Source organism: Herpailurus yagouaroundi, unplaced genomic scaffold (genome assembly GCF_014898765.1).
Source record: "Herpailurus yagouaroundi ecotype Mexico unplaced genomic scaffold, PumYag 196, whole genome shotgun sequence".
Classification (NCBI taxonomy): Eukaryota; Metazoa; Chordata; class Mammalia; order Carnivora; family Felidae; genus Herpailurus; species Herpailurus yagouaroundi.
Genome location: NW_024412427.1, coordinates 4690297 through 4712130, shown reverse-complemented (window position 1 = coordinate 4712130; position 21834 = coordinate 4690297). Strand labels below are relative to the sequence as shown.

The window sequence follows — 21834 nt, the reverse complement described above, 5'->3', positions numbered from 1 at the left end:
ACACACAGATACATGCACACACACTCTCACATACATACACTCCCACACATTCTCACATACACACACACACACACTCTCACATACCTACACACTCATACACACACACGCTCTCACACACACACTCTCACATACACACACACTCACATACAGTCTCACACACTCTCACACACACACTCTCACATACAGTCTCACACACTCTCACATACACACACACACTCTCACATACACACTCACACACTCTCACATATATATACGCACTCACATGCACACACTCTCACACTCATACTCTCACATACATATATGCACTCACATGCACACAGTCTCACATACCTACACACTCATACACACATGCACACGCACTTTCACATACACACTCTCATATACATACAGTCACACACATACTCAAATACACACATGCTCTCAATATGCTTTCACATTCGCACTCACACACCCACATTCTCACATACATACACCCACACTCACACACACACACTCATATAAGCAATGCAAAGGAGAATGGGGAAGGAGAAGAAAGAGATCTGAGAACAAACAGACAAATGACTACCGTAAGGCTCGGCTCAATAAATATTTGTTGAATCAATGAATCATCTGGATGAGCCTAGATTATGGGGAGTTTAAAAGCATACCGCTGCACTTCACAGCTTGTCTGTAAAAGCACTTGGGCATCGGAGGCACCGAGGTGGATCTCTGAGCCATTCGTCAAGGCTCCCGGGCTCCTAGCGGACGGAGGTCTTGAGCACACTGGCTTACACTGGTTATAACAGCATGTCCGTCTGGCCCTTGTGGCCATGCTCCCTCTTCACAAAGTCTCTCACTTCCATGGTGAAGCAGCCCCTTTCCTAACGGTGTTTGAATCCCAGACTCTCCTCCCTCAGAGCTATCTTACCCTTGGTGACAGAGAAATCATCCCTAGGCTCAGCTCTGAACTGGTCACCTCCGTGATAGAGAACTTTCAGTAGCCCTCTCTTGTCTATAGAACCAAGTCCGGCTTTCTAAGTCTGATCGTAAACCACCAATGATCTAGCTAGCTCCAGCCTTACAGTCCGCTATTCCCGTGATGTAGCCTCAGCTCCCCTCAGCCTCAGCTGCACACACCCTCTGCTTCCAGCTGCGACATTTTGGCTTGTGCTTTTCTAACCAGAGGCCCATTTTCCCTCTTTAATTTTAAATTCTTCCCATGCTTGAAGTTTGGTTCACATCACATCTTGCATTCCTGATGGAAGAAGAGATTTTTTTCCCCGTCCTCTGAATCCCTGCAGCATTTTATCTGAACATATGACACTTACCACTTTCCGTTTGCCCTGGAATTATTGATGTGCATAGCTTATCTTCCTGCTCAGGTTTTAAAGGGTAGAGACCACGGCACTTTTAGCTTTATGGTTCCCAGAGCATCTGGCACACAGCAGGCACTTTTAAATTTGTGGTGCATAAATGGCTATACCTTCAAATGAATGAATGAATGGACAAACAGACACACATACAAATGAATTAATGGGTGAATGAACAAGATGGGCAGCTGTCCTGGGACCCCACAGCGTAGGCTACTCCAGCCAGCCTGAAAGAGGATGCGATTTTAGACGGATCATCAACTTGGGTTGTGCTAATTGCATCTGGACATGTTCTGGGAGGGCCACTTTGTGGGGGAGCGTCTGGGGGACAGCCATCCATCTTGAGCCTGCTGTAACCGGCCCCAGAGCCCAGCCGCCCAGCCCCATGAAGTCTCTCACATCAATGTAGTTGGCGTTGATGTAGTCGGAATGCGGGTCTCCATCCAGCACCAGCAGCCTCACTCGGGAATGGTCATCTGCAGAGAGAGAGAGAGAGAGGGAGAGCAGAAAACAAGGGGGTGGGTGGTAAGAGGCCTGCCGGTGAGGGGCCAGCACTACCCTCCTGAAGAGCTGCCATGTATCAGCCATAGGGGCATCATACTGCTTTCTTACTCTCTCATTTGACCCCTGGTCCCACCTGCAGTTACTATACCCATTTACAGATGAGGCAGTTGAGGCTCAGGGAGATCACCGTGCCTTAAAAAGCACTACGTGTGCCTTCTCTTTGTTTCTGCCTGTCCTTCTGGTTCTGTCATTACCTATCTGGGTGAGTCACCTGCTCCTTTAAGTCTCAGTGATTTTGTCATTAATAGGGAGGTAGAAATACCTTCTTCATAGGACAGTGCAAGAGAGATCAAAACACTCAGGAAGTGAGAAGTGTTGGATCTGGACTAACATGCTCCGCTTTCCTGCTTTGCTGAAAAATGGCAACTTTACCTATTTTTCCACATGTGCACAAATGCTGTTCTTTTGCCTCTTGGGGTATTGGTGCAAGTAGATTGTTGGCCACATACTGTTACCAATACAATCATTCAAGTGAAGATGGCTTACATCATTATAAAAGAGATCATCAATAACCAAAAGTCATGTTACAGAGAATACCCTTTCAACCCAATCCAGGCATAAACAAGATTTGCAAAGTTTAGTCAATGGCATGCTTACTTCAAATAACCTCAAATAAAAACTACGAAAAAACCCCTTGTACGGAAGAATCAGGCTAATCCTTTACAATTCACTAAAGTGTACTCTGCCATGCTAAGAGACACACAAAAACGAAACACCCTGGTTGGGTCTGGTTGGAGGAGGGGCTCAGCTTGCTGTCCAGGTGACTGTGTGCCCACCACTGTAAGTCACTGCATCCACGGTCCAGTCTAGGCCAGGGTTCCCAGCCAGTGGGCTGGAATGCTCCCCACAAGCGTCCCCGGGGTTAGGGAGTGGGGTCAGCTTGTCCTGCTAAGACTCATGAAGCACTTTGCAGTTTCCATGCACATCTACTGCTACTAACCGGAAGCCCCTGAGAACAGGGACACTATTGCTCTGTTCCCTGTTCCATCCTCTGTGCCTTCGGAGCTCCACAAATCCTTGGTGAGCATACGAGTGGATCACTTCATGATCCTGTGAGACAAGCAGTGTAGCCCTCGCTACAAATGAGGAAACTGAGGCTCAGGACGACTGACTAGCCACATGGTCCATGGATGGTGGAACTTGAGCGTGGGGTTCTCCTAACTCTGAGCTCAGACACTCCTGCTTCCAAAGCGGAGGTCTAAGCAGGGTTTTGGAAACTGCTTCAAGTGCACATGGCAGAGAGAATTAATGCCAGACAAGGGGTCACCTGGTGACGGAAGAGCTGACAGGGCAAATAGAGGCAGTGGTAACTCAGAGATCGGCACCAGCAAGGAGACACTGCCTCCATAGGGATGGCAGCACGGAGAGAGGAGGCGAGGTTACCCGAGCTGGGGGCTACAGCCCCACCATGGAAGCTAGAGCCCGTGGGCCTCTCGGGGGTGGGGGGGAGCTGGAGAAAAAGAGGAGCCTCACTCGCTGCTATAGGAGGTGTCTGCGATTGGGACAGAGGAGAAGTACTCCGGCTTCTTCCTTTCCCTGCCTTCCAGTCTGTCACCAGTGCACGGCCTTGGTCAAACCCAGCTGGAGGCCAGCCGGCAAAGAGACTGAGAAATGAAGCCTGCAGGGGTTGAACAGGAGAAGGCCAGGAATGGGTCCTAGGATGGACAAACAGGCCCGGGAATGGACAGGACACTACTTCATATCCATTAATTAAATAATTAAAAATTATTCATTGAGCATGTGTCATTTGCCAGGCACTATGATAGACACAGAGATATACCAGATGCCACTTTTCTTACTCATCATGGGCAAGAGTTTTGGTGGAAGCAGCTAGAGGAAACAGGGGGGAGGTCTAACTCATCCCTTTGCTGGGGGGAGTGGGGTGTGAAGTGCACCTTTATGGAGTTCATGCAGGTATCAGACTCTACACACGTGATCTCACTCAATCCTTAATTCCTCAACGTAGCTCTGTAGATTACTACAGTAAGGCCATAATGATATGGTATTTTTTTCCTTCCCACTTCACGGATGAAGAAACAGGGTCTCAAAGAGGTTAAGTAAGTTGCCAACATTATACAGCCCGTGAGTGGCAAAGCTGGGATTCTAGCTCAGGTCCCTCTCACCCTGAACCCCAGCTCCACCCGCACAAGGTGCTGTCCCTGGACTTCTGCTCCTGAAGTCTGTGCAAATGGCCAGTCCCAGCTCCTGCAGCATTCTAGCCCCTGGAAGTGGGGCTTCCAGGGGGACCCCCTGCTCCGGCAAGGACTCAGGAAAGGCCCAGCACCCGAGTCCCAGCTGGGGCTGGTAAGCCCTGTTACCAGTGGTTACAGAAACTGTAAGCCTTGGGGCGCCTGGGTGGCTCAGTCAGTTAAGCATCTGGCTTCAGCTCAGGTCATGATCTCACAGTTTGTGAATTTGAACCTCACATTGGGCTTGCTGCTGTCAGCACAGAGCCTGCTTTGGCTCATTTGTCCCTCCCACCCCACCTCTCTGCCCCTCCCCCACTGGTTCTCTCTCTTCCTCTCTAAACAAAGAAACAAACAAACAGACAAACTTAAAAAGAAACTGTAAGCCCTAAAAAAGTAAAAACACACATTGTGTTTTCACTCATTGGTCTCACTAATGACTTATTGATTCAAACATCTCCTTTATTTATTGAGTTATGACTGCCCCTGGGGTCTATAGCACTGGAAACAGAAATTCTGGTTTAAAATGTTGAGAAGAATTTTCTTAACCTAAAATGAAACTTAAAATCTGAAGGCAAAAACGATTTAAAAAATCAAAAAGAAACAAAATTTAAGTTATATATTCTCAAAGGTGAAAGGGGCCTCTATACACCAGATGACAGTATTTGTCAATTTCTTCTCTTCATTCACTCACAAAGAACCTACTACGTACAGGCTGGCTGGCCTAAGGGAGTGCCACCAAAGTGATACACATGCTTAAGAAATCTGTCAGTGTGGTTCGGGAAGCAGACTGTACACAGAAGTAGAGCTTCAAAGTCTAGAAAGTGGAGACGGGAGGGCTTTGTGAAGTACTATGTGAATTAAAAGTGGGTAAGGCTTGGGGTGCCTGGGTGGCTCAGCCGGCTGAGTGTCTGAGTCTTAAGTTCAGCTCAGGTCATGATCTCACGGTTATCCAACTATAACATCTGGCTCTATGCTGACAGTACAGAGCCTGCTTGGGATTCTCTCTCCCTCTCTGCTCCTCCCCCGCTCATGCGCGCGCGCACGCGCGCGCGCACACACACACTCTCTCTCTCTTTCTCTCTCTCTCTCTCTCTCAGATTAAAAAAGAGAAGTGGTCAAGCCTTGACCAGTGGACAATGAGAAAGAATCTTTTCATCAGAGGGAACAGCAAGAGTGAAGGCAGTACTCTTGAAAAAGCAAGCACTCAGGGAGGCTGAAAACCGCTTCCTGTCTTGTGGACACAGTGTGAGGAGACTAGCAACAGGAGAAGAGAGAGAGGAGGCAGGCAGGGGTTAGGTTACAGAGGGCTCTCCATGCCGTATAAAGGTACTCAGACACAAGTACCCATGCTGGGCTCTGCAAGGCATCCAAATACAGGGTAGCTCTATTTTCTGAGTCTACAAAAGGCCATTTTATTATGAAAGGACAAAAATTCGTTCCCGCATGTGCTAACCTGTGGCAAGTGGGATACACTGACGATGTGAGGTATGGAGCTGAGGGTCAGATCTGGGTTCACATCTTAGCCCTACCACTTAGTAAGTCAATTGATCTCTCTTAGCTTGGGTTCCTTAGCAAAGTAGAATCAATACTGTATAGCTCATGGAGTGCTGGGAGGATTACATGAGAAAATGCAGGCATGAAAAGTGTGACGGAATGAAGAGAATGAAAAGACAAGCCATGGACTGGGAGAAAATATTTGCAGAAGACATATCAGATAAAGGATTTGTATCCACAATATACAAAGAACTCTCAAATTCAACAACAAGAAAATAATGCGTTAAAAGTTGGGCAAAAGATCTGAACAGACACCCCAGCAAAAAAGATACACAGATGGCAAGCAGGTGTATCAAAAGTGTTCAGCATCATACATCATTAGGGAATTTCAAATGAAAACCATAATGAGATACCTCTACACACCTACTACAATGGCCCAAATCCAGAACACGGACAACATCAAATGCTGGTAAGGATGCGGAGCAACAGGAACTCTTGTTCATTCATGGCAGGAATGCAAAATGGTACAGCCACTTTGGGAGACAGTTTGGCAGTTTCTTTCAAAACTAAAAATATTCTTATCATATGAGATCCCAGCAATTGCTGTCTCTGGTAGTCACCCAAATGAGTTGAAAACTTATGTCCACACAAAAACCTGCACACAAATGTTTATAGCAGCTTTACTCACAACTGCCAAAACTTAGAAAACAACCAAGATGTCCTTCAATATATAAATGGGTAAACAAATGTAGTATATCCATAGAGTGGAATATCATTCAGTGGTATTTAGAGATAAATTATCAAGCCATGAGAAGACATGGAGGAAACTTAAATGCATACCGCTAAGTGAAACAAACCAGTCTGAAAAGGCTTCAGACTGTGTGATTCCAACTCTGGGACGTTCCAGTATGGACACAGGAAAAAGATCAGTGGTTGTCAGGGACTAGGTTGGGGGATGAACAGGTGGAGCACAGGGGAGTTTTAGGGCAGTGAAACTATTCTGTACGATACTGTGATCAATACCTGTCATTGTACATTTTCAAAATCCCTTCGAACTACAGAATACAAAGAATAGACTCTAATGTAAATTGCGGGCTTTAGCCAATAATAATGGCTCATCAATTGTAACACATGTATCACACTCATGCACAGTGTTAATAATAGGGGAATCTGAATGTAGGTGGGAGGGAGGCAGTATATGGGAATTCTTGTATGTTCTGCTCCCTTCCTCTGAAACCTAAGACTGCTCTAAAAAAAACAGTGCTAGGACAGTGCCTGGTATGAAGCAGATGATTAACAAACGGTGGCTCTGGGCTGGATGTGAGGCAGGCTGTGAGCGGAGGGCTGAGATGCTTAGAAATGTAGTGTTCCCATTTGCCCTTCGGTACCAAATGAAAATTCATCTTCTGTGGAGGCAAGGAGCTACTGCATGTACACTTTAAAGGGCAGAATTCAGCCATAGGCTCCCCAGAAAGGGACTGCAAGGGGTAGCAGTGTCCTCATGGTTTATTTATTCCTTCTGGGAGATGCTAATATTATTCTGCATCCCCTTTTCCTTCTAACTTTATATAATTAGAAGGATAAAAAATTGTGTTTATCCACAGGCACATGGAGAAACATGGGGCAGCGGGCGATGGGAAGGAGTTTATACAAGGTAATTTACAGGCAGCCCAGAATGTTCATTATGCTCTATCTACATTTCGCAAGCCTGAGAAACAGCTAATTTGGTACTCCTCGTTTGATATTCCAGACAAGGAGAGGAGTTGAGAAGAGTCATACAGAGGAGAAGCAGACCCCTCCGTGGTGAGGTGAGCAGAGGCTGGCCCCACCTGGTTCCCAGCTGAGGTGGGAGATGGGCAAGGATGGGCTTGTGGGGAGAAGACAACGGGTGGCAGCCAGAGAAGGGGAGACATTACTGCAATGACTCTATAGAGATCCAAAGAGCTCCCTCGAACACCACGCCAGGGGAACAGAAACACTGTCCCTCCGGAATCAATCTGTTCCTTGTCATTTTAAGACAAAGACCAGTGGTATGCTGCTAAATGTTTAACAAACAGCTCTCTGGAGGGAAAAAAAAGGCCCTGATTGGTACAGTCTGCTGATTTCTGTGGTATAAATACTCCCACCACGACTAATTTCAAGCTACCAACATGGCATCAACTAGCTCACAAGATTCCTGAAAATTTAACAATCTGTTCTTGCAAGCTGGTATGAATCCGCTCAGGGCACCACTAACAAGGAACAAAGCCTTACCAGAGCCCATACTGCTTTGCATGATCTGATGGTTTGGGACCCACTTCCCAGTCCAGCCTCATATCTCCCTCCCTAAACGCTAAGCTGATAACTATGCTCTTTTTTCCGTTGCTCCAATGCACAATGTCTACTCTGACCACAGGGCCTTTGCACATGTAAAGGAACACCCCAAACCTACCTCCCTAAGTCTGGGAACATCTCATTCTTCAGGTCTCAGCACAGTGTTCCTTACTCAGGAAGTTTCCTATGATCTCTTTACTCCAGACTCTGAGAGCTCCCTGTACTTATCTTCAGAGCTCTTAGAACAGCTGTATTTCTGTGACAACCTGATTAACCTGTGGCTCCCCTCTTCACATCCTATTTAGGGAAGGGCACCCTATATACTGAAGTCGTCTACAGTGTGTGGCACCCAGCAGGTACTCAATAATTATTATAATTGTGTCTGAGAGGCTGGGAACCAGAAAGGGGCAGGGCCCCTTACTCAAAAGCCATTCAGCTGATTTTAGGTAACCTGGCCTCGGGTGCAAGGCTCTTTCCTGTGCACAGAACTGGCAGAGTGTGCCTGGATCCTGGGCTCAAATTTCCGCCTCTCCCCAGAGCTGACCCTTTACCCCACCCGCAGATCCATTCTGCCCTGTGCCCAGATTGGCGGCCAGCCCTGTCTTCCGCAGGAGAGACTAAGGGATCAGGTAGACTCTGGGGGCAGGCAGGAGCTCTGTCACAGACCAACCATATCACCTGGGGCATGTTCCTTACCTTCCCTGAGCCTCCATTTATCCAACTATAACATCAAAATCAAATCTTCCTTTGTAGATACATTGCAAGGATTAAAAGAGGTAAGATATGAAAGCACCTGGGGTGTTGTAAGAAATCAAAAACAAATATGTAAATTCGGTTTAATTATTATTCTAGATCAGCGGTCCTCAAAATGTAGTCTCTTGACCAATAGCTTCAGCAATGCCTGGGAGCTTGTTAGAAATGCAAATTATTGAGTCCCAGCCCAGACCTGCTGAGCCAGAAACTGCAGTGTGGGGCCCAGAAATACATAGTTTAACAAGCCCCCTAGGAGACGCTGATGCGCCCTCACGTCTGGGTGTGCAGATCGGTGTCCAATTATGTAGCATCGAAGTGCCCTGGTTATTCACTTCAATCTGTCTTGGGAAAGACCAAACTATCTTACTGGAATTGGGCCCTGAGACTGGAGACCCAGCCTGTGTTGGGTGGTGAGGCAGAGGAACTTACCCATGGGCAATGAGTAGGATGTTCCTTCCAGGTACCATTTTAGAAGCTTATGGAGGCTCAGCCGCTTGATTCTCATAGTAACCCTGTGAAGTCTCTCTAAATATCATCAGCCCACTTGATGGATGAGAAACTCAAGGCTCCAAGAAGTTTAACAACTCGGGAGAAGATGTAGGATCGAGAGCTTTCTCATGGAGTGGTGGGATCCCTACTCCTCCTGGAACCCCAAGACCCACTGCCCCTATCTACCCCTTCCATGCCAGTTCCAGTCCCAACACTGCCCATCCCACTGTGTTGCCACACCCACCCCGCAGGAGAGGGCTATTTCCTCCTGCATGCAGCTCTCACTCTGCAGACAAACCACAACCTCTCCTCCCCTCCTCCCCCACCAAAAGTAACCCAACAAATGGGTCTTCTTGAGTAGAATCCACTTAAAGAGAGAATCACTTGAGAGAGGTGGGGCTGGGGAGAGAATATCACTTGGATATACGATGTTCTTTCTTCCTGTCTTCCGGGCACTGAGGAAGGTAAAGAAAAGGTGTAATTTTTCAGAGAAAAGAGATTTGGCTCATTACGATGAACTGCGGAGCTGAAAAATCATTTCCTAGAAGGATTGGAAATGTTAATGCCATCATCTTGCACGAGTGGGTAGGGAGGAGGGAGACAATTCTGCTGAGACTGCCTGGGTACCTCATTGAAGCTAAAGGTCTGCACATTCAATCTTGATTGAATTACCATTACCAAGAGAGAGGGTGGCTGGGGAAGGGCAGGGAAACAGCCCGACGGTCTCCATGCCTCCTTGTTCTGCTCATCCCGTGCTGGCTGGGTTGGGCGGCTCCCCTCTGCAGGGCCCTACATGGAGCCTTTGGCAGGCAGAGGGGTCAGGCCTGGCGGGGCAGAGCGCCTGGAGAAGTCACAGGCACAGTGGCCTACCTGATGCACTTACTGCTTCATCCTAAGCAGGCTGTCCAGCCTTCACCCAGTCAATGAGGGAACTTTCTGGAGGGAAGGAGGAAGGTTTCTCATCCAGGTTCCTTTGGGAGCAGAAGCTGAGACAAGGATTTGAGCGCAAGTAGCTGGTATGGGAGGTGACGCTGGGAAGGGGAATGGGAAGGACACGGAGAAAGGAAGGCATCAAGCAAGCTGCCACCGCAGATAGCTGTGGCTTCGCCCGGCTGGAAGCTCCAGTGAGTCTTTCCGTCTGAGGGGACAGTGGCCAGTGTGGGCGCACCCGCTCCCTGTCAGTGGCTTGGGGCTGCTCCTGGGGACGGTTCGTGTCCTAGCACCTCCGGCCTGCCCTGCAGGCCGGCAGAGGGGGCTCCAGCGGCCAGAACAAGTCCTGTGATGAACAAGGGCACTGATGACTTCTGCCCTAGCACCCATTTGTGGGACCCAGGCAAGGGCCACCCTCAGAGACTGCAAAGGAGAAGAGGGGGCCAAGTGTTGGGAGCACTGAAAAAGGCACCCATTTTGTCATCCCAGTGCTGTCTCCCAGGAGTCAGCAGAGAAAAGCCTCTGGCTTTATTCCGAATCTGGGTTCCTCCCTGGAAGTGAGAATGGCCTCTCTGAATTGCTCATCCCAGCCTGCCATTTTTCTGAGGTTAGAGCCCTTAGCATGTCCCATCTGCCCCCCACCACCTGCACCAAGAACATGATGTATTTTGATGCAGAAGGACTCCTTGCCAGGGACCATGTGGGACCCTGACAGCATGAGACCAGAGTGCTGGCTGTGGCTGTCCTGTACACTTGCTGTGTGACCTGGGCAGGGACTCTACATCTCTGGACCGCCGCTCCTTGCCTGTGAATTCAAAGAGGCTGGACTAAGTCTCAGCGGGGTTTAAAAGTCTCTGTATACCACATTTAGATTTGGTTTTCATTCATCTTAATTTGCCCTCTGTGCATGGAGAAACTGAGGGGCAGAGAGATGAAGTGACCTCGCTGAAGGTCACATGCAGAAGGTCAAGGGCTGAACTGAGAACAGAACCCCACCTCTGCCTGGAGCCATGTCCAATATTCCAGTACACGGGGGCCCAGCGGATGAGGTCTGCAGATTCCCTTATTCTCTGGCTTTGGGTTGGGTGTGGCCAATGGCAAAGCACCTGCAGAAGACCGGATGAGCAGAGAACTCCATCAAGGTGCTCATTTCCTCAGCCCTGCTTGCTGGGGTCACCTGGGGCTGGCTGCAATGCCCCTGAGGGCCATGCCTCCGGCCAGGTCCTCTCTCTTTCTGGGGGTCCTGGCAGCTTCTCCTTGGGAGTATTTAGCCTCAAGCACTGCACTGTTCCTTGCCATCTCCTTAGAACTAGCTCCCACCTTTATACAAACAACACTTGATTAAATTCTGTTCAAATCATCCTACTTGAGGGTCCCATCTGTTTCCTGCTGGGACCCTGATGGATACCAGAAGGGGAGCCTCATTTGATGACATTGGCAACTCCTGAGCTCACTTCCTATCCTCAGTGTAACTTCTTTCCAGCAGTCCAGGAAGCCCCCACCAGAACTTCTGCATGGGAATGCTTTGGTATTCTAGAAATTTCCCCCTGTCCACAGTCTCTGCCCAGAGCTGCTTGAGAGCAAAGAATTCTTTGTTCTGTTTCCCCATTCATTTCCTTCCCTTTCGCTTCCTTGCCGCTTTCACCCCTTGGAAGCCCCACTGTCTCTGTTACTAAATTCTGAACAGCCTCATTTGGAAGAAAGGGGTTATTTAGCCAGGGATTCTCTTTCATTGTTTCATTTGCAGGCAGTGCCCTCCCTCCTTCTCTCCCCCCCTTTAATCTTTTCTGTCCTCCTGGCCTGGGCCTTTGTCCTCCACTCCAGCCTCCCCGAGCTCTGGGTTCCTTAAGATGCTAATCACACCCGGTTTTCTTCTTGTGCCAAGAATATTTCTATTTATCAAACCACGGCAGACTTTGCCTTAGGGAGGGACACATACAAGGGCAGGAACACTTCCTGTTCCTCCGGGCTGTTTCTCTTTTCACCTTTCTCGTTTCAATTCCAGGACTCTTTCTTTGCTCGGTTCCCCGGTATGTCTTCCAGGGCTTTTGAACGCACTGGTTGCCTGATACTGTCTCCTTTTGTATTGAGCGCAGACCCACTCCGGCCACAGTATACTGTAGAATTACTGACCCTTGAGATTCAGGCTTGTTCCAGCCCGTCAAGGTGGTATTGTTAGGTGTCTGAATTTCCTCTGCCTCCTCTCGGTTTGCCCAGAAGTGGATGTGAGAAGAGGGTTCCAGGGCACATAGTTTGTAAAGGAGCAGGGGCAGCAGTGAGGAAGGGACAGTGAGATGGCCGAGGAGGTAGCCCCCATAAGGGGGAGTTTTCAAGCTCGTTCCTGTGGTGGACAGCTGCCGCCCAGTCCCTGTGGGGTCTGGAAAAGGTGGAGAACACAGCCTCCGTGGGATGGTGAGGAGCTGGCCTACTTCACCGGCCAGGGAGAGCCTGCCTTGTGCACGGAGAGTCCTGCCCCAGCTTTGCAGCAAGCCCTCAGGCGAAGAAAGGCAGACAGGGCAGCACGAGGGGGAATCTAGTGAGGCATCCAGGGCACACACCTCAAGGGGGCGCTCGCTCTCAGGGTCCTGCAGCCGAGGGTGGCATCTCCTTGAATGTTGCACTGTGGGTGCCTTGCCTGCTCACCCTAGTCTTGGTCCAGGATGCCAGACTGCCTGCTGGTGAGGCTGTGGGGTATGGGTGGGACACGTGCTGATAGCATCTTCTGCACCCCCAGTGGTGGAGTTTAATCCCTTTCATTGTTTTTCCTTGCTACCTGGAATCCTGCGTCCAAGGTACAGCTCTCACAGAGGACAGGGCTGTTCTCTTTCTGCCCCTTCCTGTGTCCTGTGTCTCTGCCCCCACCCAGGCTCAGGACCGTCTTCCTTACCAGCATATCACCGTGCCCCACACTGTCCTATTCCAGTCTTTCTCCCTCCAACCTTCCTGCGTATTTTCTATTTTACTCGAGAGGCCAGAAGGGAGAGGGCCATGGCTCAAGCCCTTTGGGGTTTTGCAGAGCGTCTGCTTGCCAACATTAAGTTCCTATTTACTAAGTTCCAGTCATATGCCAGGTTTGGGGACACAGAAGTATAAGACAGTCATCCACCTGCTGTCACACAGCATCTATTTTTCAGTGAGGAAAACAGCCAGTCAACGGACAGTCCTCCAAATGCCTCTCAAATCACAGTGATGATAAGACATACGTTGTGCTCAAGGAGTGAATAATGAATAATGAGGTTTTGACCAAATGTGAAGGGTCAGAAGAATTCCCTGAGGAAGTGGTGACCAAGTAGGATCTGAAGAATAAGTAGAACTTAGCAGAACAAAGAGAGGAGGGAAGGGCACTTTGATAGAACAGAATGTGCAAAGACCCTATGGCATGAATGAGCACAGAAAGCTCAAGGGACTGAATGAAGTATGGCTTAGCTGAGGAAACTGTGATGGAGAACACACAGTATGGAGTGGGAGTGGAGAGGTGGCTGAGGGCCTTTGGGCAGGAAGTGCTTAGAATGGAAGGAAAGAGGGGCGCCTGAGTGGCTCAGTCGGTTAAGCATCCGACTTCAGCTCAGGTCATGATCTCACAGCTCATCAGTTTGAGCCCCATGTTGGGCTCTGTGCTCTCAGCCTGTTTCAGATTCTGTGTCTCCCTCTCTCTCTGCCCCTCCCCTGCTTACACTCTGTCTCTCAAAAAATAAATGTTACATTTAAAAAAATGCCAAGTGGAAAAAAATTAGAAATGAAGGAAAGGCAGTTGAAGGGTTTTCAGTAGGAAAATGACAGGATCCAATTCACATTTTGAGGAGGTCCTGCTGGCTTCTGTCAGATACCAGATAGGTGGAAAGTGGGGGTCAGATTAGATGTGCACCATCAGGAAGAAGGCTTGGGCAGAGTTCAGTTGAGAGAGGACAATGGCACAGCCAAGGTACTGGGTGCTGAGGATGAGGAGGGGAGTCTGGAAGATACACAGCTTGGCTCGGCTTCTCATCCTTGGCCCCCACAGGCTTTCGCCTGGATGCCTGGCCCAGTCTGGATATTCTTGCCTCTCAGGGAGGCAGGGTCTGTCTCTTCACTATGTTCTAGTCATTTATCTTTTCTTGTCTGCACAACACCTTGGGAGGAAGATATTATTGTATCCCTTTTACAGAGAGAAGACTAAGGTTTGGCATGGTCACCTAAGGTTTCACAGCCTATAATTTAGTGAACCCTACAAAAACTCACAGTCTTATAGGGGGAACAGACAAGGGACCAGGTATTTTAGGACATGGTTTGCACGGTGTTGAAGCAGAGGATGGTCAGAGTGAGAAGCTACGTGTGCCTGGAACGGGACCCTGGGGGCAGAGATTGAGGGCCCAGCACAGGGCGGGCTCAGAGGGAGCTCACGCATCACAGGTCTTAATAATACATTTCCTGATTGTTTGAGCATCTCTTTCCAACACTTCACTTGCAAGAAATCTTCCTGCCTGCATTACTATCTTCCAAGAGACAAATTATAAGTGTTTTCTGATTAGTTCTACCATTCATAGCCCATTCCTAAATCAGCACAGGAAACAGCTAAGCTAAAACTTCTGCCTCTTTCTTCCTTTGCAAGCTGCCTGTATCTTATGCCTTCTTCCTCCAAGTTTTTTTCTTAGGCAATGTCTAGACAGTTAAACAAAACAAAACACTGAACTATGCTAGAAATAATTTGTTATTCAGGGTCCTTTTTTCCCCTCCTTTTTTTTTTTTTTTTTTTGGCTAGGCTGGGTTATCCTGAGAGTTGAGACCAGAAATGCTATACACACAATTGGTGAGATGTTAAAAGATTCAGGTTGACTACATCATGGTAGACAAAGGCTGTTAGAGACTCTTGTTCTAGTCAGACCACGTGGTCAACATTTTGTATGAGGTAACTTTGTCCTCTCTGTATTTATGTTGCTTTGAAGGCTGTACAGACTGATATTTGGCAGGGATAATACTGTGTGTGACCTGTGCATGGTGTGAAGGTCCATTACAATATCTCCCTCCCTCACCTTCTAGCACTGAATATTAGGCACAGTCACATACAAGTACTGTCACTGTTCTTGTTCAGGCCTCATCATCCTTTGCTGGGACCACTGCAGTAGCCTCTCGACTGGTCCCTCTGCCTCCAATCTCTCCCAGTCAGATCCACCCTCCCAATCAGCTACCCTCATGATCTTTCCAAAATGGACATCTGATCATGCCCATCCCCCACCAACCTGGCTTACTCCATGTCCCCAGATGGGTATTCGGTGATTTCCGGTTAAAAGAAGGTGGGATAACTTATCCATGCTGCTCATCAGTGACCCTGAGAAACTAACTCTATGGCTAAGAGTAATGGTGCTAGGCACCGTGAAAGGGTTTATGTAACTTTTTAAAACAACCCTATCTTTATTATTTTTACCATCTCAAAGGTGAAGAAACTGAAGTTTCGAGAGGTGAGGTAATGTGTTCAGGGCACCACAGCTGGGGTAGAAGCCCAGGCAGTCTGACTCCAGGGGGGCTCTAACTGCTCTGCACCACTGCCTTCATCAAACTATGCATCAGAGGTGATTATAGAAATGTTAAAGCTCATTGTTGAGCAAAAGGCAAAGACCTTGCATGCCTCCCTACCTCTGCACAAAACATGCTCTCCTGCAGGCTCAGTGCCACTAAGGGTTTTGGCCCACACGGGCCCTGCTTGGCAGGTGCTCACCTTATAATACCTGCAGCCCTAGAAGTGGGGTCTGGCCGAAGTCATGATGCCTCAAACCGTGCTTCCTGTGTGACCAGAGCAGCCTGGGGCCCCTCTGGGCCCCGAGCTGGCTGCTCCCCAAACCCTGAGGGCACTTACAGGATATGATGTTTCCATATCGATTCTTATTGCGGTTTTCATCCTCTTTGGCTGTGTCCCATGAAGCTGTCTGCCCCTCTGGCAAGGCCTAAAAGAGAAGGAGAGAGTGGTTAGAATGGCCTGCAATAAGGACTTTATCCATGTGCTGCTGAGCCAGGCGGAGAAAGAGACCCATTGGGATGGGTGACTCAGTATAAAGGGTTCTGTGTTCTCAGATGTGACCTGGAGGGAACACAGACTTGGCCCCTCCATGGACTTAATCACTTGTTCATGACTCAAATGCCATTGATGTCTTGTGTGTGTCGTGGGCCCAAATCTGGCCCAGCAGGGGAGTCATTTGTTCATTAACCCATTTGTTCATTCGACATATTTACTGAGTCCCTAATATGCATCTGGCACTGTTCTAGGTACTCAGGATACAGAGAAATAGACAAAGTCCCCCTCAAGCTTCCAGTCAACTGGAAGACATCACAAATGAAAGAGCAAACATATGGGATTTTAGATACCAGGAAGAGGCAAGAAAATAAAAAAGCAGGGAAAAGGACAGTGATGGAAGATGTAAATGTCTTCAGATGATACAGTCTTGGAAGGCTTCTCTGAGAAGGTAACAGGTAACTAACTTCTTAATGATGCAAAAAATCCAGTCATGCCAAAAGCAGAATGCGTCTTCCAGGCAGAGGGAATAGCAGGTGCAAAGGTGGTAACAAATGACCATATTCAAGGATGAGGCAGGGAGGGTGGTGATGGAAGCAACTGGACAGGCTGGGACAGTTCAGGTTATATAAGGCATTGTGGTCACCAGTAATGAGGTGGGTATTACTCTAAGTAAGATGGGAAGACCACTGAGAGATGTGAGTCGTGCAGTTGGCTGATCTGATTTATGTTTTACAAAGCATGCTCTGGCTCACATACGGGATATAGGCTCTAGGAGGCCGGGGGAGGAAGCAGGGAGATCAGTTAGGAAGTTGTTGCAATAGTCTAGGTAAGAGATGATGGTACCTTGGACCTTTTACCAGGATGGTGGCAGTGGACGTGGTTAGAAGTGATCACTGTCAGGACGTTCCACTGAATATTGCAGATTTTGGTTCCCTCAGAAACACACTGGGAAACAAGCATTTGAATATAAGATCTTATCTGGGAGGCAATCCTAAGGCCCATGGGTGGGAGACTGGGGGAAGTGAGGCAATCAAGGGAAGGAAGTTGGTCCAGGGTACCTCAATGAGCAGGTCACTGCTGTGTCCACCCAGGGTTTGATCTCACAGGCCCATCTCATGCTGGAGTATTTACCCATCAATTCCGATACACCATTGGTTGAGGACAACTCTTAGGAAATCCCTTGGCACTTCTGCTATGCTCTGCAGGCAAGGTGTGCATATTCTTTTGTGTTAAGGAAGTCCTTAGGCGAAAAGCCACAGGTGCTTCTGGAAGGCGGGCATTGAGTGAGCATGAGTGGGAACACTGAGAATAGAGGGGACACGGGCAGGCCACCAACACATCTGCTGTAGGTGTGGACTATGAGGGAAGGGGGTGTGAAGGCTGACTCTCAGACTGCTGGCCTGAAGAACTGAGTGGAGGGCCAGGCCATTTGTGGAGATGGAGAAGAAACAGATGGGGAGAAAGAGAGGTGGGGAGGCGGGAATTCTGTGCTGTGTTTTGGGTACACAAAGTGCTCAGAACAGTGGCTCGCCCTTGTCGAGGACAGTGTGCTTCTTGAGATGTTCCGGCAACAGCAGCCATGTTGAGGCTGATTACTTGACGTCCAAGCTGAGATGCTGAGAAGGAGGCTGGAGGCAGAGGTTCACAGTCACAGGGGGAGGGAAGGTATGGGAGTCATCAGTCCAAGAGGAGACAGACAAGTCAACCGCCATGTGGAGCAATCAACAGAGTTATGAGCCAAGCGTCACGGAGACACAGGGGAGGGGGCAGTCACTTATACAGGGAAGGAAGGTGGGCATTTAAGGGAGCAGGAGCCACTTTAGGAAGTCTGCAGAAGCATGAAGGCCAGGCTACATTTTGATTTCTGTTCCCACCCTGCACCCTGTAGAGTGGGCTGAATGCCCTGCTCATGGGCGCCACACTGCTTCTGAGGCTGGATTTGCATTGCCCTCCATCTACACAGCACCCTGTCTGCAGTGCAGGGGAGCGGAGCATCCACTCATCTTGTTGCACTGGCCTTGCCTTTGCTCATCCATCCCTTACCATGTTCAGCCAAGACAAGCAGTGTGTGAGCCGAGTGGTCAGAAATTCCACCAATCAGTGGGCTGTGTTTTATAGGCAAGCGGGACCACTGTCTGTTCAAAGCCCAGCCCATCCACGATACCCCCTTTCTTGCTTCCAGGCTCCCGTGTGTTAATAAGCCATTCTGGGTGGGTCTTCTAGAGAAGAGGCTGGCAGACTTTCTGTAATGTCAGAGAGGGGGCAGCTTGGGCTTTGCAGGCCACGTTCTCTGTTGTAACCACTCATCCTCTACTGTTGCAGAGCAAATGCAGTCACAGACAAAATGCAAACACCTGGGCGTGGCTTTGTTCTGACGAAGCTGTATTTACCACGGTGGGCGTTGGACTGGATGTAGCCTGTGGCTGTATGTTGCTGACCTTTTTTTTCTAGAAGCATAACCATGATCCTCAACTACGTGGTGCCTGGGTAGGTAGAACTGGTGCTCATTCTGCTATCTGGCTATTCCGGTGGAATGCAGACGGGGTGGGAGGCCCTTGAGGGGGCTGCCTGGCTAAGCTGTGTTCTCCGACTTAGCTCGCCCCAGGGTTTCAGACCGGGGCGCCCGAGTGTCTTCCCAGCCATTAAGTGATCAGCATTTTGTTGTTTGTGTGGCCTAAACCCTCAGGCACCCTGGAGGAGAAGCTAAGCAGGTTCTAGGCTCTGGGCACCAGTCTCTGCCCTAAACGTGAGTGTGACAAAAGTACTATGGAGGTAAGAAAGTGCTCATTTACAAATGGAGGGCCCATCTCTCCTTTTTCTCCTCTCTCCTCCTCCTCTTACTCCTCACTACAAATGACCATCACCCCGCATCCCTCTTGCACCAGCACGGGACATCTCTAGACCTCATGTGGTTCTTGCTTTTGCATGTTAACTCCTGGAACAAAGGTCCCAGCCCTGGGCCTCCTCCCCCAGCCAGGTAGTGCCAGATGTTTCAGACAAGCTGCCAAGCCTGTACATTCTTGACTCTCTGCAATGGTGAGCTGTGCTGTCTCACTGGCAATGTTGGGCTTCTCAAGGTTTGAGCTGATACTCTGGGGGTGGATTTTCTTTCTTTCTTTAAAAAAAAAAAATTTCTTTAACGTTTATTTATTTTTGAGTCAGAGAGAGACAGAGCATGAACAGGGGAGGGTCAGAGAGAGGGAGACACAGAATCTGAAACAGGCTCCAGGCTCTGAGCTGTCAGCACAGAGCCCGACGCGGGGCTCGAACTCACGGACCGTGAGATCCTGACCTGAGCCAAAGTCGGCCGCTTCACCGACTGAGCCACCCAGGCGCCCCTCTTTCTTTTTTTAAAAAAATGTTTATTTTGAGAGAGAGAGCAAGCGCAAGCAGGGGAGGGGCAGAGAGAGAGGGGGAGAGAATCCCCTTGGGGCTTGATCCCATGAATTATGAGATCATCACCTGAGCTGAAACCAAGAGTAAGATGCTTAACTGAGTGAGCCACCAAGAAGCCCATCTGGGGGTGGATTTTCTCATTTTTTAAGTGTTTTTTTTTTTTTTTTTGAGAGAGACGCAGAGTGAGTGGGGGAGAGACAGAGAGAGAGGGAGGCAGAGAATCTGAAGCAGGCTCCAGGCTCTGAGCTGTCAGCACAGAGCCCGATGTGGGGCTCAAACTCAGGAGCCTGGAGATCATGACCTGAGCGGAAGTCAGACGCTTAACCAGCTAAGCCACCCTGGCACCTCCTAGGCATGGATTTTCTATGCAAAACCCTCTGTGATAAAAGCCAATTGTTCATTCAATTATATCCACCTAAAAGTGGTCTGAAGCCAAGAACAGGACACTCCAAATAGTTTCATAATGATGTTTTTGGAAAAAATCTGTTGAATACCTACTCTGTGCTACGATTTAGGTTACAGTTAGCTTAAGGTTTTGTTATGGCTGTACATTAGAACCATCTGGGGAAGCTTTAAAAAAAAAAACTCCCAAAGCCACAGCCTATTAAATTCAATCAGACTCTCTGGGGATGGGACACAGGTATCAGCAGTGTTTAAACTCCCTGGGCGATTCTAATGAGCAGCCATGGTTCTTGCAAATAGCAAATTTACCTGGAGAGACACTTTCCCATGAGTCTCCTCACTGGTTTCTCTTGCTCTGGTTTTGTCCCCTCCAATCCATTCTTTACTATAATCAGAGAGATCTTTCTAAAATGCGGATAGGACCCAGTTACTCCCCTTGCCATTATCTTCAGCATACATTCCAAAGTCTTTAATACAGGGTCCTTAATGACTTCACCCACATGCCCCTCCAGCCTCATTTCTTGTCCTTATATTAATGTTCCACAGATAAAGAACCAAATGTAATGCCACAGACAATTTAAGGTGTTTCAAACTTCTGAGACTGAATTTATACATGCTGTTCCCTCTGCTTAAAATTCTCTTCCACCTTAGTCTGTCTGGTAAACTCCTACATACCCTACAAAATCCAACTCAAAAATCTGTTTTGTGAAACCTTCCTTGCTCACTCTCCCACCACTCTGCTTCATTCCCAGCTAGTAAATCACTTCTATTATCAGATGGGCTTGTTTATATCTATTAATTTGAAAATCTTGTCTCTTAACTTGTTGATGGGCTATTCCAGAAAAAGCATCTTATTCATGTCTGAATACTGGCCTTGTACTTCATATGTGCCTGAATCCCCTTTGGAATAAATGAATAGATTGGGCAGATGGCTGAAAACATTAGTGGGTGGGATGGCTTCTGCACATTCTCTGGAATCTCAGAGGCGTAAGTGACTTTGAAAATCATCTGGTTGTGTTCCCTCCCCTAGTGGCCTTCTAGGCAGCTGATAAGCTGATGCATAGCATGTGCTACTTGGATACTCTCAGCAACAGAGAGCTCACTTCCCCATAATGCTTCCGGTCCCACTTTTGGACAGCTTGGACAGTGTTTTGTGTCCTCTGCCTCCATGTACTTTGCCCTGTTCCACGGGGGCCCCACGGCATAAGCATGTACCTTCTGTGCTGTGACACTGCAGAGATCTGATGAAGGTCCCTGTCCACCTGCAACGTCCTTAAATGGCAATTTGGGAGTCCTGTCAAATCTGCCATGGCCCTCAGGATGCACCCAGCATTCAGATACCATCTGGAAAACCTTAAGCTAAACAAAAGCAGTTGTGATGAGTGGCCCTACTCTGTGGGAAACCACATGGGCCTCTGCCACAGCTCTGGGAGCCTATGTCCCTTGGTGGGGCTGGGCTGGGGGAAGGTGTGAGCCCAAGGGCTGTGATGCTGTTGACCTAGGCAGAGGAGGCAAGGTCTAACAGAGCCTCCCAGGAGTGAGCTGTAATGACCCCCTTATTGGCTGACTTTGATCACACATCCATGTCCCTTTTTAGGGAGCTGCGGTGTAATAGGGGATAATCTCCTGAAGGAAAAAAAATAAGAGGGGGTAAAAGTCTGAGGGAGACTTCTCTCCATCTTCAAAGGGAGCCAGCCAAGGGGCATTATTTTTACATTAGCAGCTAGTTACAGTAGATTGACCGGGGAATGGTGGCAGTCATTAGGAGCTAATCACATTCTTTTCAGACCAAAATTGCCATCTCATTATATTCATCCATTATCACTCTCGGCTTCCCTCTTCTCCTCTTCTCCTGAGGGTGTGGGCTCTATTTCACACTCTTCTCTGTGTGTGGATATGTTTCCTACACTTCAACAGTGTTGCTGTTCTAAGGCAATCATTTTCTTTTTCTTTCTTTCTTTCTTTCTTT

At 48.5% G+C, this 21834-nt stretch overlaps 1 protein-coding gene across 9 annotated transcripts in view; it reads right to left on the bottom strand.

Annotated features, from left to right (window-relative positions):
* The window catches only part of PTPRT (protein tyrosine phosphatase receptor type T), a 793719-nt gene that overhangs the window by 66372 nt on the left and 705513 nt on the right, over positions 1 to 21834 (bottom strand). For all 9 annotated transcript variants that reach the window (XM_040447029.1, XM_040447037.1, XM_040447031.1 and 6 more), the window contains 2 exons: positions 15912 to 15999; positions 1749 to 1825 (listed from right to left, as the gene is read on the bottom strand). In XM_040447029.1, coding sequence (XP_040302963.1) covers positions 1749 to 1825; positions 15912 to 15999 — 165 coding nt within the window. The remainder of the gene's footprint in view (positions 1 to 1748; positions 1826 to 15911; positions 16000 to 21834) is intronic.